This window comes from Molothrus aeneus, chromosome 3 (genome assembly GCF_037042795.1).
Source record: "Molothrus aeneus isolate 106 chromosome 3, BPBGC_Maene_1.0, whole genome shotgun sequence".
Classification (NCBI taxonomy): Eukaryota; Metazoa; Chordata; class Aves; order Passeriformes; family Icteridae; genus Molothrus; species Molothrus aeneus.
This window is the reverse complement of record NC_089648.1, coordinates 75,341,301-75,360,987: the sequence shown is the minus strand read 5'-3', so window position 1 is coordinate 75,360,987 and position 19,687 is coordinate 75,341,301. Positions and strand designations below refer to the sequence as shown.

Sequence of the window (19,687 nt, the reverse complement as noted above, 5' to 3'; positions counted from 1 at the left end):
TTGGAACTAATGGTCTGCCCAAGATCTATTTGTTGGAGGGTGACAGGCTGAATATCTGATCCTGAAAGTATCAGCAATCCTCCAAGCCACACCTTGCTTCTTCAGGCTGACAGTTGTAAGCTCCAATTTAGTATACAGCACAGAAATGGACTGGAAAATTAGTCTGTGCATCTGCACCATGAATCTTTTTACCAGATTCAAGCCTCAGCTACCAACCCAGAAAAACACTGAGCAATAAGATAGCTAAACTTGTAAATGAGAGCAGGACAAAGCAACATTTGGATATGCATGTGATGATACAATTCTTCTTGAAAAAAGAATCTAATTCCAATGGAAGCCTGCCCAATCTCCCTCAACGTTATTATTACTAATATAGTGTATTATTACTAATAATATACACCAAGATGTATTTTTCTTTTCAGTGTCCTATTAGCTCATCCCTTTGTCATCCTTTGCTCACTTCATCCTGCCTTTCATTCATAAAAATTGTGTGAAGCTGTAGCACCATAGCAAGAAGGCTGCAAGCTGCCTTTGGTACCCAACAAAACTAAGAAAATGGAACTGTCTTACCACCATCTCTTGAACCCCTGTGGGAGCAGGGGTTTCAATTACTAAAACAGTGTCAATTACTAAAACTTAGAGGAAATTATTCCCATTCTTACTTGTTTTAGGGTCCATTTAAGGCTAGAGCAGAGTGAGCTGACTCAGCGTAAATAAGGCTCATTAAGTTTCATGCTGATGATGTCTGGACAGTGTTAGTGCAAGGAAGGTTTTACTTGCCCTCTCACTTCTATTTCTACCGCAGCACCTTTTGTTTTCTTCCTGAGACTAAGGCAATTTTTACCTATTTATGGGCAAACAGTGCAACCTTAACCTAGACTGGGAAACAAGGAGTATGAAATAGCTGCTGTCCCATCCTTTCTCATTATAATTGCTAAAGGCAAACTAGTTTGAAGGAGGGAAAATCTGCTTTTTTTCCCCATCACAATATTTTACATGACATCACACAAACTGTTCTGAAAAAAAAGTGTAGAACTTCTACTGTGAAGTGTCTGTGGTAACAAGAGAGGATTTTCATTCAAAATCTAAATGCTGGTAGTATCAACATCTGGAGGACTGCAGCCTTAGGCACCATTACAAGAAGCAAGAGATTTGGACAGGATATATTCAATCTTGCTTTAATGGTATGATGCTCTGCCAAGATAATTTTCTAAGCTTTGACATATTTTATGTTGAAAAATATCATCAGGTGCAAAGGAAATTCCTCTTCACTAAGGAGAGTTTTGTAACAGTGTATCTGATGACATAATTACTATGTGACTACATATTTAATCAGTAACTTTCCTGACCTGAATAAACAAGCAACAAACATTCTTTTGATGACAACCTAATACACCAGTGGAATTAAATAGCAACAAAAGTAAAGGACTCAGATTCTCACTAATGGCTTTGCAAGAAAATTATTTTCCACTGGCATGCTGAACTTTAAATCCATTGCTCCTAATTAAAGCAAGTCAGCCACTGAAAAGCCTCTTACTCCAAGCCTCTCTGCCTTCAGCCTTCCTAAGATTCTCAAGACCTCACAACATTCCAAAGTCTCCAGTTTTGCCACGCCTCACTTCCCACTTTGACTTAAAAAAAAACAGTTGTGGCCTCTTGCTGTGACTGCCATGATGTTGTGTGGCACCTTTCTCCAAAATTGTCATTATGCACATTCTTATGGACTGTTCAAAACTTGCTGACACTGTTTAGGATTCTCTGTCCATCTTTGTCCTCTTGGTTCAGCTGCAGCTTTGAAATTACTCCAGAAAACAGCTAGATGTGAGGATGTACTCCCTTTTTACCCTGCATGAGGATCTAATGGCAGAAATAAAAAGGTCATGTCTGCGAAAAGAGAAATTATAATATAGCTTTAAATGTTTGCCTTATGAGCCTTTAATCACCAAGCAGACATTTCTATGAAGGGAGAAAAGGAGGATGTGAAATTCAGGTAGAATTACAGGGAGCATACAGCTCACCCAGTGCCGAAATCTCCTAAGGCAACAGATAATCACAAGAGTGACCCAGGTACTGCTGGATTCAGCTCTGCATGGCCTAACTACTAGACATCCTCAAATTAGGATGTATGCTGCTGAGCACTTCTACTTAGGGGCAAACATCTACTTCCAAAGAGACCTGAAACCATTTTTCTCAGAGCTTTGGAGCTCTCTGTCCCAGATAGTTTATAGTACAGGAGATACTTCAAGTAAATAATATTGTGATGATTGTGAAGAAGGTTCTTAGCTGGTTGAAGTCAGTAGAAATTTACCAAAATCAACCAGCTAAAAGTTAACTACAAACATGTGAATTAAAATTTTAGAATCATGTTGAAGTAGCAATATTTATAATAAATCCATCAGAAACATTAATAAATCCCTTTTTTTTTCTTGGACTAAAGAAATTTAGTCCAAGAATTATAATTGGACATTTCACTGATAAGCAAGTCCCCCCACCCCCCAGTCTCAGCAGCAGCTGTTCTTGGCATGTCATTCCAAAACCTGCTTTTCAACAACTCAGACACTCTCTTGGGTCATCTTTGCCTCCATAAACCACATGCACCACAGATGTAAAAAAATCATACCTTTTCTATCTAATTCAGTTGTACTTTTTCTCTGTAGCACTAACGTACCACAAGTATTTCCCAGAAGTATTTGTCGTTATAGCACAGGGCTCAATTCATTCACTAAAGGAAAGGTTTGCAGAGCTCCTGGAAGTGGCCAGCTTCAGATAACGAGACCATTGGATTAAATATAGGTTTAGACTTCTTTTTTTAATCTTTCCCTTTATCTCTATCCAAATCCTCACTCCCTTTTGGCTGCTGTCACTACGGCACTTCAGATTCTGGCACAGAGCTAGTAAAGGAGGTATTTCAAGAGATGGTAAATCAAGTTATTCAATGCTTTCCCTGGCTTCCTTTCTCAGAGGTTAAATATGTTTTCAAACCAGTAAAAGAAGCAAACGTTCTTTCAAGTCTCACATCTCACAAGGCAAGACAAGCAGAAGGGGGTTTTCCAATAGTAACTGCTAATGACATGCAAGCCTCAGAAGAGCTTTTTTCCTTCCCTGAGCCACAGGATATGCACAAAGGCTTACTCATTATCTTTTCATGTCATCTCCAAAATGACAGATACAGGGCTATCAGCATAATGGGACATGGAATGTACACATACATCATGTTTCATTATTCACCTTTACTTTTAACTCAGATTCCTAAACCAGCTCCAGGAAAAAATGCCAGCACTTACGTGCATATGAGAACTCTCTTTATGTTAATTTCATGAGAACAAGCTTGCACAAATAACACAGTCTAAATATGTAGTTACACTCTGTATGTAATAATATCCCAGTTCCAAAGAGGATAAAACATATATTTTTGTAAATATATTGAAAAGCCTTGTACTCATATTACAACCATCAAGCAAATATCTGCAATGACACAACTCACAGACCAAGTAGAAATGCCACTGCATCTCAGAAGGAGCTGCAGAAACTGAGTAGTCATTTTTATAGCCTTGTTAAGCAGTGACACGTCTCTCTATAATTATCCTGACCTCAGTTCAAAACCAAAAGCAATGCAATCAAGATAATATAGCAAAATATGTATGCAATACATAGCTGACCAAGCCAGACTAAGCTGTTTGTCAAAATGCTGATCACCACTCCAGCATTTCACTGTGCATGCCAAGCATACCCTTCACTTTTCACAGCAGTTGCTGACCAACACTCAGCCCTTACTGTCAAACATGACAATACTCCAAGAGAAGCAGCTTCAACTGCTGTTTAGAATGATTCATGAACTACTTTTGAAGGTTAATGCAAAATATGTGTGGGAAGGAAAGGGAAAAAAGTAGTATCATCATTACAAGTATCAGGTTACTAGTACAAATTAGTCTTAAGGAAAGCTAATGAAAGTGGTGCTTTAGCCAGACAAAAGCAACCACAACCAATACAGACCAGCAGGAGATACCTCTACAGTAGGACATAAGATTAAATTATATAATGAGCATTATTCATATGGCATTATTCATCTCACCCTCAAGCAGACATCTAAAGAAAGTCAAATGGATTATGGCAAGTGTTCTCCACTGACTAGAAAAGCAGCCTATAATGACTACCATAGATGTACATCTTTGCACTGCAGCCATCCCTTAAGGTGAAATGAATTCCTCTGTCTCATTCCAACATTCATCTTTACTTTCTACATCACAGAGCAATTCCACCTTCACTGCAGAGTATTGTTCCCCCGTCATACTAGTAGAAACATACAACAAAACAAAAATCTAGTCATTTTTCACTGGCTTAGTTACCAACATGCAATTTTCCTGAAGTTCTCAAAACACTTCACAGCAGTACCAACCACCACTACCCCCTTTTACAAGTGAGGAAAAATGAAAGTTAACATGAAAATTGACATGAGCTTGAGTGTGATCGGCTACAGCTCTAAAGGTTAAACCAAAACTAGAATCAAAACCCCAAGACACACTCTTTCATCTTATCTTAGCATTATGATCATCTACCATGAGTCCAACTCTACTGCATGCTGTTTAACACTCATAGGCTTGAAAGGTGATTATAAATATTAATAAGAGAAATAAAATAGACAGTGAATGATATTAAATATGTCTTTTAACAGCTTAACACAAATACTCTGTTTACACATGGTGTATCCACACAGCATGTTCATATACACATATGCCATAATGCAGTTGCCTGGCTGGTTAAGTGTCAAAATGATACACTACAGAAGTTTCAAAATTATGCTGAGCCCAGGTGATTAGCCTTGTGAAGGGGGAAAACTTACTGTCCTGAGCAGTGGCTCAAGCAAATACAGTTTATATACCTTTGGTACTTGAGCTATCAACAATGAAATGTGCTTCATAGATTTATCACCCTAATTCAGCCTAGGTGAACTGGGGATGGTCTTCATGCTCTGCTGCCCCAGGTAGACCTATCCTAAATCCTCTGTAGAAGCAGATAACTAATATAATACTGACATCATCCTTTAAAAAAAATTATAGACAAGGATTCAACTTTTTTTTCAGTTTTAAAATTTACTGAAGGGTAAGTCGGAGTATAAAACCACACCTGTGCATGTATGCACACACACACACACACACACACACACACACACACACACACACACACAAGTGTGTACATCAACACATACACAGACATGCTTCTGCATAAATACAGCACTCTTCTCCCACTGATGTTTACCTATATTCACTTTGCTGTACTTCTTGTAAGAACATTAAACTACCAAAGCGTGGTCTTTTTTAATTGCTTAGAAACAAAACATTTCAGTAGTATTTTTTCCAGAGGAGTCAAAAACTGAGTCCTCAACACCATGACACACTGCAAGGATGATGCCTTCCAACCTTGTATCTGTCCTGCTGGCCTGCCAAGAACAAGTCTTCACCAGCAGTCTGAAACCCTGGCACACAAATGTGATTTTCTGCACTGATTAATGCTGATCTAGCTGCCTGCACCCTGAATACAAGTCAAAGGAGCAGGAATGCCAGCACAATGCTAGTATGTTTGAGACAATGATCTGCCAAAATGTAACGTATTTAGCACTCTGGAAGTGATGCAATGAAAACTGTTTTTAGAAGACTTGGGTAATTTTACAATAGAAACAAAACATCACAAGTTTTCACAATTATTTTCATCCTTTAATATAAAGGATGAAAATTCTTTATATTTCATCTCTTTTGAAATAATGTACCTTTCTGTATTCTTCTACTAATGTGACCCATCTATTCTAAACTTCGATACTAGGCAGAATTACATTTGCGGATATCAAAAACATTTCAGTTCTGTTAAACAGAAATTGTTTTCAGCAGTGAAATTATGTTACTGGAAAACAAATCTCTTCATTACCAGAAAGCCTCAATACCGTAATAGTTCATAAATATTAGATTACACATGAAAAAACATTTAACATGTGATGTCTGATCACATGAACATAGCTTTGCACTACTAAGGCAGGATTACAGTTTTGGTTGTTTCAGTTAACAGTAAAACAAGGAAGTCTCTCCTATACAATGATGAGAAGAGAAATTAACATCCAAAGGATATAACAGTGAAAACAGCACTAAACATATGTTTTTCAGTTTTCTCAGCTGTAAGTCAAACACCAATGCTTTTAAACTCTTTTAATTAATGGGTGCTAGGACATTCTGACTTTGCTTCTTCTGCATTGACATTTCAAATTACCTAAATCAAAAGTATGTTATAAAATTATTAGTTAAAAGTGAAGGCAAAACAAGTGAGCAGTTTTAAAGGATGTTTAAAATGATGCTTTATAATATTATTCAACCAAAATTCCGTGTAACCTTTTCTTCTCTCAGTCTTGTAGCTGCCCTTCTTTGGGGTAGCTACAAGACTAACATTGCTGTGCTGTCTTCTGTCTTGTATTCTTTTTTTCCAGCTTCACCTTAGTTTGCCACATACAGTTTGTAACCTGTCAAACCATTTTACAAAATTATGTACAATGATCAGAACAAGACACTTCTTTCAGCCTCCTATTGATCATGGCTCCCTTCAAAACAACTTTCTGACTTACAAACTGTGCTTCATACAAAACCCCCTTGCATTTGCCCAGAAAACATATAAATTTATCAAACATATGAATAGATCACAGAAGTTGATGAAACTAATGCAAATCTGGCTCTGTTGAGTCTGGTTTCTAATCTCTAACAATCATTTGTTTCACCTCTATCAAGGCTGGGGTATCCATGATTTGTCAAGGAAACAGCAGGAAAGTTTCACAGAAGCCCATGGAAATTAGCTAAAGTGAATAAAGGACATAGCCAGCTCTCTCTTGGGAGATTATGAAAGACGTGCAGAAAAGGAGGAAATGGTAAGACATCCAAAGATCGTGGCATAGCCCTTCATACAGGTCTGCTTGCAGCCACAGATACATCAAGAATTTCTGACATAAATAAACAAAACTTAGACCTGCTGACTTACTAAAATGGGGATGGCAATAATAATAAAACCATCAAAACTCCATAAAGGTCTTTAATGTGTCTGAAGATATTTTCATTACTGCAATAAGTGTAAAGTGTTTCCTTTGCTGTTAACAGTTTTTACAGAAAAGCTTTGAAGAATGTCCCACAGGTTATCAGTAAAGGCTCTATATGTTGCATATAAAATAGGAACCAACTAAACAATCCAGAAAACTACTTTTAAGTTGTGGCCCAGGACTAATGCTGGAATCACAAAGGACAGATCTGTCACTGGTCTCATCTGGCAGAGTCCCAGTGGAAGGAAGCCATCTCAATTGACACCAGCTGAGAGTATAGTTTGATGCATCCCCTCATTCACTCTTAAGTCCATATTTTCCTTTTTTTCCCCTTTTATGTTCTAGTCACCAACACCATTCTGGCCAGTCACTAATAGTCCTTAAAGGTTAATCTTCCTGTTAGCTTGCATTTGAAAATGAATCTCAGATGTAGGAAATTAAAGCCTTCCTCTCAAACATAAAGCAGATTCCAACTGAAAACTAAAGAATTCACATTTCAAACCACTCTCCAAGGATGTCTTTCTCTATTGGTAACATTTGGAGATGTTTGAAAGGAGCTAATGAGGTTTATGTGACTGGTTATAATTTTACCTTCCCAACTGCACATTTCACATTTGTCTCAGTGAATTATCTGGTAAAATATTTCATTATAATGAATAGTTTAAAAAGCTTTGCAATCAGAGAAACATTTTGAGCTAAAGTTTCAAAACCAGTCAGGAAAGTGAGCTTGCATAAAAATGCCCAATTGCCTAAAACTGCTAAAAAAAAGATAAAATATTCAAGCACATATAAATATAAAATTTTGCAATGCTTCAAACAATTAAATTATTGAATATGTGATACAAAGCAGAGAGATACAGGTAGAAAAGAAACTTGGTAAGAATGAGGAACAAACTATACAAGTAGCCATTTTACAAGCTGTGTGAACAACCTCAAAGATCTTCCAGTGTTCACTGAACAACTTTTCCTGCTGTGGCACTAAAAAGATTTTAACTTAATTAAGCTTTTCAGAGAATTAAACTCATTGAGAACAACAAGTCTTCCTGATGAATACTGGCTTTTCCACAGACCACTGTGAGGAGCAAATCTTACTTGATGAAGCTCTGAGACCTCACCAGCCCTCTTCCCACCTGCCTATTACCTGCAGCAGGTAGAAGCAGGAACTGCTGAGAAGAGAAGAGAAGAGAAGAGAAGAGAAGAGAAGAGAAGAGAAGAGAAGAGAAGAGAAGAGAAGAGAAGAGAAGAGAAGAGAAGAGAAGAGAAGAGAAGAGAAGAGAAGAGAAGAGAAGAGAAGAGAAGAGAAGCAGGAAACTGCCCTTCAGTATAGTTCTCTCCATGCCTATAAACTACAAAATATGAGTCTCCCAGGCTTTACTTAATTAATTTTCCAATGGCTTTCCAGTTCTTCCCTGGCTTTAACAGGCAGTGGAATGAATATTGACTGAAGAGGCTCAAACCCTTGACTTCCAAAGAAAAACTGAAGACCTGTGATAAGATTATTTAAAAAGACATCTAATCCTGCAGGAGGTCTGACATATTTGCCGTGGCTGAAGGACACAGTAAAAATCTACATCACTGATATCCTCAGAATTATTGGTAGATGACAATCAACTGCTTATTTGCAGCATGATAGTACAGATCAGTGTCTTGGTGTGCTGATATTCACCATAATTAAAAAAAAAAAAAAGTGGCAAAGCAGCAACTGTAATGCACTACTTTTGTTAACTTTTTTCAGAAGTTAAATTATTCTACCAAAACTCAAGTTTATCATTGCACTGGGCTAGAGTATACCTAGTCTGACATTACCAAATTTGTGGATTACACCAAGTTGGGTGGGAGTGATGATCTGCTGGAGGGCAGAAAGGTTCTGGGAGAAAGGACCTGGACAGGCTGGATCAATGGGTCAAGACACACGGCATGAGGTTCAAACGCGCCAAGTGCTGGGTCCTGCCCTTGGGTCACAACAACCCCTGCAGTGCTACAGGCTGGGGAAGAGTGGCTGGAAAGTGGCCAAGAGGAAAAGGACCTGGGGGTGTTGGCAGCTGAACATGAGCCAGAGTGTGCCCAGGTGGCCAGGAAGGCCAGTGGCATCCTGGCCTGTCCCAGAATAGTGTGGCCAGCAGGGCACACTATTAGCCTGGAGAAAAGGAGACTCAGAGAAGATCTCATGGCTCTCTACAACTGCCTGAAGGGAGGTTGCCAGGCAGACATCAGCCCCTTCTCCCAGCCAACTGGCGATAAGAAGGTATAGTCTTAAGCTGTGCCAGGGGAGGTTGGACATTAGGAAGAAATTCTTCCTGGAAAGGATGACTAAATATTGTAATGGACTGCCCAGGAGGTGGTAGAGCCACCATCCCGTGAGGTGTTTAAGGAAAGACTGGATGTGGCACTCAATGCCATGGTCTGGCTGACATGGTGGTGTTGGGTCAGAGGTTGGACTTGACGATCTCAGAGGTCTCCTCCAACCTACCTCATTCTGTGATTCTAGATAAACAGCCTAGTTATGAAATATGTCACTTAGTGGTCTTACCTGCAACTTTTTGAAGTTATTTTTGTTTTCGCTTTGCTTTAGAACACAACAGTAAGATAACCAATGCTTAGATGTTTATCTAGCCATATATAGGGTTTGAAAATCTGTTGCAAGCAGGATGTTTTCCTGAGAAACTGCTATAAGCTTCTGTCAAATATTAAAAAAAATGTTTCTAGGCCTTCTGGTTTTAATGAAAATCTTCCAATGCTCCCTGAGCAGCTAGAAAGGAAAGGAAGCTGAGGGAGAAGACTAGTACACAAACACTGGTCTGACCAATGGCTTTTGAAGAACCCAAATATACATAAAAGGTACAGAAGGAAAAAACCTCTTTTCACCACCTTTTGAAAGATGGTTTCTCATATATCTAGGAACACTTAAAGGTGGAGCACTAAGCCACTTTACCATTAGATAAATCCAGTATCTCCACTGTTTTCAGCAGCCACGGTACTATTCCATTATCAGACTACTTCTTATGAATCATATGGCTTCAAAATTAGTTCTAATTAAATAGAATTAGTCTTCTGATTACTAGGTACTCCATAAAGTGCTTCTGGATACACAGGTGAGATTGGCTACAGACCTCTGTAGTGACTGTAAGTGAAATAACTCACATTTTTCAATGTTTTGGTCATGTCAAACATTATATAAGCACAAGGCATTGTGGCTAGTAATTGAGATTAGTAATTGGTAATTTTTATGTCCAAGAGCATCTGTATTCTTTGCAGACCTTTGTGACATCCACAGGGCTTTGTGACTCTGCACTATATTCTCATCTTAATGGATAATGCTGATGCACTCTGCAAGAACTTATGGGAAAGCAATTGCTACCTCAGACTAATACAATCAGCTTACGAGGGAAATCTGCTTCAGTTTCCATAAGTGACACTGGGCAAGTCCCTAAGCTTGTCTCACCTGGATGTGGGTAAATCAGCAAGAGAAATCGTTTCGATTACACACCGGCAGCAGCTACACAGCAGGGAGCAGCACAAGTCCCTAGCAAGTTACTGAACGTATGCAGGAATAAATCTGCTGCTCTAAATCTGGCAGCTTTTGTAACTGTTAACTTTAATACTTACCTCCAAATACTTAATCCACCTGAAAATTTTACTACTGCTATTTAACAGGAAGTGTATTAGGTCTTTTCTAAGAAAAAAAAAAATAAAAAGGTCTGTGAGTGTTCATACCTACATTCTCTCTAGTCCTACTGAGAGTTTCACATGTAGCTTCTGCTGGCTAATACAGAACAGGGATAAATTGTCCCAATGCTGTCACACTTTTGCCAAGTGCACTCAGAACGCTGGGGTATTGACCACTTTCCCCATTCCCTGATTAGCAAGATCGTTTATAAAATCTTTTTCAGTGTGACATGGAGAAAGAGAATACATACATTACTTCTGAAAAGAAAGCAGAAATGCACTGAAGTTTGGGCGTCTCTGAGGAAGACAACTGCACACATATCAAGTAATAGTATCATTTCTTTTGATCTTCTCAATAGTTGCAGGCTGAGAGGGTGAATGAGAGGTGTGTGTGGCCAGAGAAATTTGCCTCACACAGTATTTCTTAATGAATCAATGACAACAACTGGGAAGACGTACAATAGCCCTGAGCACAACTTTCCTGTGTATTATGCCCAGGTATGTACATCCCAGCTCTCAGCACAGGGCTTTCCCAGGGGTCTTGCTAGGCCATGCTGAAGAACATTGGATCCACTTAGATTGTTATCACTGTATAAGTAAAAGCATCCTTTAGACTTTTATATACTTTTTTACACTTTTCTACTTTTCCAGATAACAGGTTCTTACAATGCCTCAACATACTTGCTACACAACTGTTTTTTATTGGGACCCACTTCTACCACCAGCACATCTTAATCCCCAAGTTCTTCCAGTGAAACAACATAATAATAAATTTACTACTAGTAATTTCAGATTTTCATTTGCCTTGAGGCTTCTTGATATATGCCATTTCAGGGACAGAATACATCAGAGAAAGAAATGCAAGTGTTGATAAAAGAGCCCAAGGTAAGTGTCAGTCAAAATACCACAAGGATTTGTGCAGTCCTTCCAAAGTTTTCCACGTCTTTCTCAACTGTAGAAGTCAAAGCAGTAGATCTGCGGTTTTAACAAGTCTTTTTACCTAAACAGAGTTACTCCTCATACACAGTAACATTTCTCAGTATACTGTTTTCCATTTCCTGTTTGTGGGGGGTTTTGTTTTTTGTTGGTTTGATGTTTTTTGGCAATGAAAGTTACTTTAAAAGATTGCTTTTAATAAAGTTCTCATTCAGGGTGCTACAAAAGATATCACACACCACAACAGAGCTTTCCTAGAAGCTGATGGTTTTAATCCCATGTACATACGGATGGAAAAAGAAAAAAAGAGAAAACTTTAAAAGGCTGTTGAGGAAATCTAGATGAAAATTGTAATGAATTAACACTAGATAAGGTAGCAGCCCACATCCTTTCTGGATAAACATAACAATATTTGCATATATAAAAACCTTATAGTCAAGATAGAAAACAAAAATAATTAAAAAAGAAAATCATATATAATTGCTTAAATCCACAGAGGCCATCGACTGATGAGAATTTTTAAATTTTTCACATATTCTGTGAAATTCTGCATACTAATTGTTCATGTCTCCTCACAAGCTTCAACCTATTTAAGGTTACTAAAATGTGAGGGGCAAAAAAATCCCAACCACCCATACTGTTTTTTGGCCAGCCAAATAATCCAAACAGAAATTGATAAATCTTTGTGTTTTCACAAGACTTTACATCTTCAAAGTACCGAGCGCACATTTGCTAATCAATGAATTCCCCTGTCTCGAATCTGAAGTGCCTCGGAGGAATGGGGGGGCCAAACCACCACAGTTCAGGCAAACCTGGCCCCAAACACTTCACCAGCTTGATGCCACAGGGGCTGGCAGCGGCCTCGGCAGCAGCAGCAGCAGGTCGGGCGCTGCTCTGCTTTGTGGTGCCCGCTCCAGCACAGCTCGCTCCAGCCAAGCTGTGACTCTGAGCAGGGGATCTAAAGGTCACCTTCAGCACCCCCGCCTGAACCCTGTGCACTCGGAAGCTGCGGTACACAGGGCTCACCTTCCAGGTGCCGTTTGTGCTCTCAGCCGGACCAACCGAAGGCTCCTGAGATCAGCCTTGGTGAGCGAAGGCGGGCAGGGGCGAGCAGAGCCGGCCAGCAGCTCAGTGCCTTGGCTGGGCCATGGCAGAGCAGGTGCCACTCTCGGGGAGCCAGCCCGGCCCGGAGCTGCCCGCGGTGCCAGCGGCGCAGCGCCACCGAGCCTCGGACTCCGCGGCACCCCGACGGCTCGCAGGGCCGCTTCAGGGCACCGAATGGCTGCTGCAGCCTCCAGGTTTTGGCCAGTGAAGCGTGACATGGATTCGAGGAGTGATCACCACATGGGATAAGCAGGACTTCCTGCCCAAAATTGCCGGAGGGGACCAAGCGAAGGGACACAGGGCACATCCCTGCCTCACGCAGGGTTTATTTCGCTCTTTCGCGAGCAGCCTCCCCCTCCTCAGTCGCTTCCATCGACGCCCAGCTCTCTCTCCCACCACCATGCCCACCGTGTTTGAATAGCCCGGGCTCGCCCCCACCGAGGCGGGACGGAGAGGCGGCCCCGCCGCCACCGCACACAAAGCGGCCGCCCGCCGCCACCGGCCTGCAGCGAGCGACGCCCCAGTCCCCGCCTCAACCTGCAGCCTATGAGCAAGGAGGCACCGCCCCGAGCGGCAGCGGGATCGGGATCGTACCCGCGCCCGCCGCCGCGCACCGCCGAGGAGAGCGCCGCGCTCCCGTGCCGTCCCGGCGCGTCCCGTCCCGTGCCGCGGCCCCGCGCCGGGAAGGAGGCGAGAGAGCGGTGGGTGCTGCCGCCGGGCAATGCGCGGGGGCGCCGGGAGCGCCGCCGCTGCGCCGCGCGGCCGCAAGGTGTCGCCGTTGGCAGCGGAACGGGGGCGCGGCGGGCGCGGTGCCGGTGCCGGCGCGGAGCGGGGAGAGCGGGGCGCCCGCACGGGGCCCTGCCGGCAGCGCGGCCGCGAGAGCCCCGCTGGCCTGCGGGGAGGCGATCGCTACCGGTCGTGGACAGAGCCCCGCGTCCGAGCGGCTCCCTCTCCCGGCCGCTTCCCTTAGCCCTTGTTTGTTTATTTTCAATTGCCCCGGGGGGTTGCGCCCGAGGTCGCAGCGGCGGGAAGTGGGGAAGGAACCGCTCCGGAGGCGACGTTCCTCGGGGCCGGCGTGGCGCGGGGAGGGGCGGCACAGGGGGCAGGGACGGCCCCGCGGCATCCGAACGCCCTCCCGGAGGATAAAGAGCGAACGGGGCTTTTGGCGCCAAACGCGCGGCCCCGCCCTGCTCGCGTGGAGCGGGGCGGGGCCGGCTCTCCCGCCATTCTCCCGCTGTTTCCCAATGCTCCCTCCCAAGCGTGTCAGGGTTTTTTTTTATTGTTTTTTTTTTGTTGTTTTTCTTTAACTTGTCTTTTTTTATTTTTAATGCCTTTTTGGGGGTTAATAATATCCAGCTGCTTCAAAGGCAGGCAGTGACAGTCATCTGTCTGTGAGCAGAGGGTGGATGCGGAGGCTGGGGAGGCTGCGGGGGCCGGCGGGCGGGCGCGGAAAGTGCTACAGACACCATCAGCTGCCTTTTTTTTCCCTCTCCCCTTTCCCCCTCCACTCCTCCCCCTCGCACACCCACCACCATCACCACGGAGGTAAGAAGAGGAAGCTGCAGGTTCTGGGCTGCATGACAAAACCCCAGTCAAATAAATCCAATTCCCCATCGCGTTTTGAGTTGCCGAACTGGGAAGGATGGGGCGGGAAGGCGAGCGCAGGGGCAGAGCGGAGCCTGAATGGGGTTCTCACTGAGCAGAAGAAAATCCTGGAGGATATTTGTGTTTTGGTTTGGAGCTGTCGCATTGAGATCGCCAGTGTTTTGTAGGTGCCTCTTTACTGCTTTGCATTTTAAACAGTTTAATGTATTTCCCGAGTAGAAAAATGCACAGTCCTGGAGGCGCTTAGGGGGCGGGGCGGGAGCGCAGCTGAGCCGAGCCGGGCGCGTTTCTCGGCGTTTCATCATAAGGCTTTTCATGGATTTTTTTTCCCCCTTTTTGGTCTCCGTCTCAGCGTCAGCTGTTGTGAACCCAGCAGAACGATTTCCTTTGCGTTACCTTAACCAAGCTGAAGGGAGACGCTGACTCGATTTTTTGGACTTTAAGCATTTTTCTTTTTTTAATTTTTTTTTTTTTTTTTTAATGTCTGATGCAACGGAGCTCTCGGCAAAGGAATGGGGCTGTGGTTGACTGGCCGTGGGTAGTGAGTGGGGGGTCCGGCCGCGGTAAGGGCAGCAGCGCGCACTCGCCGGAGGTGAGAGCTGGTGTGTTTGCAGGAGGTTTGCGTGCATGAAGTGGCCGAATGTGCGGAGTTGCTGTCCTCCTTGCAACCTCGTTGTTGCAGGAAAAAGGGGGGAAAACTTCCCGTGCTTTTTTGGCAAATCAGGAGACTTTGTTGGTGGCGCCGGGGTGGTTTTAATGCATTTTTGTGCGCGAGGTTATTACATAAGGTTGATAATTTCTGTTGCTGCTGGATTTCCCCTCCTCCCCCTCCCCCCTTGTGTTGTGTGCGGATTTCGCTGGCTCGCTTTGAGTGAATGAACTGGCGATTTGCGAAGTTGCAAAGAGCCCCTCCGCCCCCTTTTTTTTTTTTTTTTTTTTTTTTTTTGCATCTTTCTCCTCTCCCCTTTGCACTGTTCCGCAGTGACAAAAGGAGTAAACTTCCTCTACTTTTGCTGGCATATTAAGAAGCCTTTCTGGAGAGATTACGGTATCAAAGCCATGCATCTGTCTGCAGTTACTGTGCTGTTTTGAGCGTTTGAAGCGGTGTGGGGAGAGCAGGCGAGGGCTATGTACACAGGCTGTGCATCCCCGCTGGACTGTGCAGCCTGGGTTTGTGTCCCCACGGAGCGGCGGGGCAGGCTCTGCACGGGGGAGCACTACCTGAGCGCTTTGATTTCAGTGTCTTGAGTCGGGAGGAGAAAGGTGTGTGAGATTTTTTTTTTTTTCTCAACTTTCTAAAGGCTCCTTCTTGTTTGCTATTTATGATGGGATTATTAATTTTTTTTCCTTCCGTTAAGAGGAAGGGAGTCACGTTTGTGTCTGTTTGTTCGTATTTTTAATTGTGATTTTGTTGTTTTGTTTTGTAATTTTTTTCTTTTTGTTTTCTTTTTTTCTTTTTTTTATTTATTTTTTTTTAGTTTCAGGTCGTGGGAGAACCTCTCGTCTTCCCTTGGTGGAAATACCGATAAAACCTGTGTTTGAAACTATTGCTTGACACAGGGATCAGCAAAAAGACACCCGTAATGCCAGGAATGGTCAGTAAAAACCCAGACCTCGAGTTTGACTCTTTGCAGCCTTGTTTCTACCCGGACGAAGATGACTTTTATTTATGCGGGCCGGACTCCGCTCCCCCGGGCGAGGACATCTGGAAAAAGTTTGAGCTGCTGCCCACCCCTCCTCTGTCTCCCAGCCGGGCCGGGCTCCAAGAGCACCCTCCGGGAGGGGGCCCGGTGCCGTGGGGAGGAGCGGCTCTCTGGGGCTGCCGCCCCACCGACCCCGTGGACTGGGCATCGGAGCTGCTGCTGCTGCCGCCCGAGGCCGACCTGTGGGGCGGCATGGACGGAGGGGACTTCTTCGAGACGGGCCCCGGCGTGACGAACAATCTCAACTCCATCATCATCCAGGACTGCATGTGGAGCGGCTTCTCGGCGCGCGAGAAGCTGGAGCGGGCGGTCAGCGAGAAGCTGCAGAGCAAGGCGCCCGCCGCGCCGCCGCCGCCCCCGGGGGCCGCGGACAGCCCCGCCAGCGCCCGCGCGGAGCTGGGCGGCGCCGTGCCCGAGTGCGTGGACCCGGCCGTGGTCTTCCCCTTCCCCGTCAACAAGCGGGAGGCGCCGACGGCGGGCGGAGGGGCTGCGCGGGGCGGCCGCCCGCCGCGTCCCGCCGGGGACAGCCGGGCGAGCAGCAGCAGCAGCTCCTCCGGGGACGACACGCTCAGCGACTCGGGTAAGCGCTCCGGCCCCCAGGTGCGGAGGTGGGGACGGGGTGGCGGCTGCGTCCCCCCGCCGGCTGCTCCGGGGGCGGGCGGGGCGCTGAGGCCCGGAGGCGGGCGGGGCGCGGGGCGGCCGGCAGGCGGCAGCAGGCGCGGGCGCAGCGCGGGGCCCCGCGGGGGCGGCGGGCACGGCCCGGGGGCAGCCCCCGCCCGCCCCTCGCCCTGTGCCGGCTGCGGCGGGGCCGGAGCCTTCACCGGGCAGCAGCTCCAGCCCGGAGGGGCTGCGTGGGGCTGGGGAGCCTCCGGCGCCCTGACAGTCTCCTGCCCTCGAGGCGGGGGGGGTGGCAGTGCGGCTGCCACCGCCGCCCTGGGCACAGGTTTATGGGGGATGACCGTGTGCGCGTTCCCTTAGGCACCATGCGGGCAGGCTGGAGCTAGACCAGTGAACCACTTAGAGCAGCGCTTGTACTGATAGAGCCCAAAATGCTTCAAACATCCTGTGTGTGTCTACGCAGAGAAGTCCCCTTGGGCTGAACCGCGGTTTGGCGTGTGTAGATGAGCTGGTCCCGGTGACCACCGCTGCAAACTTGGTGATCCGTCCCGGGTTTCAGAGCCTGCTGTCCCTTTAATGTCTGGTTTGACAGCTTTGGGTGAGGAAGCACTTCCAACAGCTGTCTTCTTGGCAGTGCACCAAGCGCCGGCTTAAAGGGTCCCCGGCTGGAGCAGCTTCACCTTCTGCCTCAGAACAAACCCAGCGATTGTTTCGTTTTCCGGCTGCTTTTCTACCAAGCGGGGGCTGTGTTGTGGCTCTGTGCTTGCCTTTTGTGCCACAACTCGACGATTCCATTCAAACTACATACATTCTGTCTAAAAATTCTTTTCTGCCTCTGTGATTGTGTGGGTGGTAGCCCCATTTTGATTGAAAATTAGATGTGTTTAAAAAAACCCATCTAATCAAACTTACTAAGCTTTCAGAAATCCCTGTTTGCTGATTTCATGTTTATTACATAGTTTTACAGATCTATATCAGACTGCAGATGGTGGGTGCACCCCGGTTTTGCCATCAGTTTCATTACTGCTTTTACTGGATATATATTTTGTCAATAAATACTGATACTTGTAAATCAAGGTATTTTCAGGGAGAATAATGTCTGTTTTATTTTCTGTCCTTCATTACCAGAAGATGATGAAGATGAGGAGGAAGAGGATGAAGAAGAAGAAATAGATGTTGTTACAGTGGAGAAAAGACGCTCCTCTACCAACAAGTCTGTTACCACCCTTACTATTACAGTGCGTCCTAAGAATACCACTTTTTCATCAGTCAGGACACAGCAGAATGGACTGATATTAAAGCGTTGTGCCCCAATTCACCAGCAGCATAATTATGCCGCTCCTTCTCCATTCGTGGAGACTGAAGAGTCTCCACCACAGAAGAAGTTGAAAGTTGAGGTGCCCCGTCCAGTAAAACCCACAATCCAACCAAAGCTTAAGAGTTCAAGTCCTCGAAACTCTGATTCAGAGGACAGTGAACGTCGACGCAACCATAATATCCTGGAGCGTCAACGACGTAATGATCTACGGTCAAGTTTCCTCACTTTAAGGGACCATGTTCCAGAACTGGTTCAAAATGAGAAAGCTGCAAAAGTTGTGATCTTGAAAAAAGCCACTGAGTATGTTCATTCTCTTCAGGCAGAGGAGCAGAAGTTACTGCTAGAAAAGGAAAAATTGCAAGCCAGACAAGAACAATTACTAAAGAAAATAGATTACAAGCGGACTTGCTAAACTTTTTTTTTTGTTTTGGTGTTTTTTTCTGGCTGATCAGGACAGTCATTGCCACTTTGCACATTTTTGATTCTTTATAAAAAAATTGTGTTTTTTGACGTTAAGAATGTTGGTTTTAATTTCAATCCAGTCCCTGAAGTAATCGACAGACTATATTATCCGGGTACGGAGCAAATGGATTTTCTTGCAAGGAGTTTATTGCAAGACTACCAAACAACAATGGACTGCCTTTGTTTTTTCTCCTTAAGAACTGTAGATGGTGGGGATTTTTTTTTTTTTTAAGTGTTGTGAGCATTTGGAGCTGCTGATGACATCTAGTTGAGTTTTAAAATGTTCATTCCTAAGTTTTATGGTGCTTATGTTCTAACAGATGTTACTTTAGGGGTTGGCATTTTGTGCCCCTGTGGGAATTTCTGTAAATACCATCTACACACTTGCCTTTTGTACATGTCTTGGGTTATGAGAGGTGGCTTTTGCTGCCAGTATTAGACTGGAAGTTCATACCTAAGTACTGTAATACCTCAATGTTTGAGGAGCATGTTTTTGTATACAAATATATTGTTAATCTCTGTTATGTACTGTACTAATTCTTACATTGCCTGTATACTTTAGTATGATGCTGATACATAACTAAATTTGATACTTATATTTTCGTATGAAAATGAGTTGTGAAAGTTTTGAGTAGATATTACTTTATCACTTTTTTGAACTAAGAAACTTTTGTAAAGAAATTTACTATATATGCCTTTTCCTAGCCTGTTTCTTCCAGTTAATGTATTTGTTAATGTTTGGTGCATAGAACTGGGTAACTGCAAAGTTCTGTGTTTAATTTCTTCCAATGATGTACATTTAGTGCTGCGTCTTATAGCACTTTGAAATACCTCATGTTTATGAAAATAAATAGCAATTACATGATGTGCCATTTACTATTTTTCTTTTAAATAAAATCTTTAACTTCAGTATTGATGAAATACAAAAAGCATGGTCCCATACCCTTGGCATTTCAAGTCTTGGCACTTCAACTGTTAGACTGTAGGTGACACTACAAAGGTCAGCTGGACAGGACATTTCCATTTCTGCTTCAATAATAACTGTAGTAAGAACTATGTTCCTGGTATTTCATACTTGTGTTGTAAGGATTATCCCAGGGGAGCAGATGTACCACACTAATGGAATGACTCCTGTGTCTTGTCAAAGACTCCTCAAATATCTACTGGGCCCAGAGAATTGTGAGGGATCAGAAACATGGCTAGCAAACT

General features: G+C 44.2%; 1 protein-coding gene across 6 annotated transcripts; it reads left to right on the top strand.

Moving 5' to 3' along the window:
* The first annotated feature begins 13,360 nt into the window (after window positions 1-13,360).
* Window positions 13,361-19,392, top strand: MYCN (MYCN proto-oncogene, bHLH transcription factor). 6 transcript variants are annotated; one of them, XM_066547192.1, is made up of 3 exons: window positions 13,361-13,473; window positions 15,856-16,660; window positions 17,827-19,392. In XM_066547192.1, exons 2-3 carry the CDS (start codon window positions 15,961-15,963, stop codon window positions 18,426-18,428), a joined length of 1,302 nt encoding a protein of 433 aa, XP_066403289.1. In that variant the 5' UTR covers window positions 13,361-13,473; window positions 15,856-15,960; the 3' UTR covers window positions 18,429-19,392. The 6 variants fall into 6 exon arrangements, with proteins under 6 accessions (XP_066403289.1, XP_066403292.1, XP_066403291.1 ...); XM_066547195.1 differs by lacking the exon at window positions 13,361-13,473 and adding an exon at window positions 14,148-14,317; XM_066547194.1 differs by lacking the exon at window positions 13,361-13,473 and adding an exon at window positions 14,148-14,540.
* The last annotated feature ends 295 nt before the right edge of the window (window positions 19,393-19,687 follow it).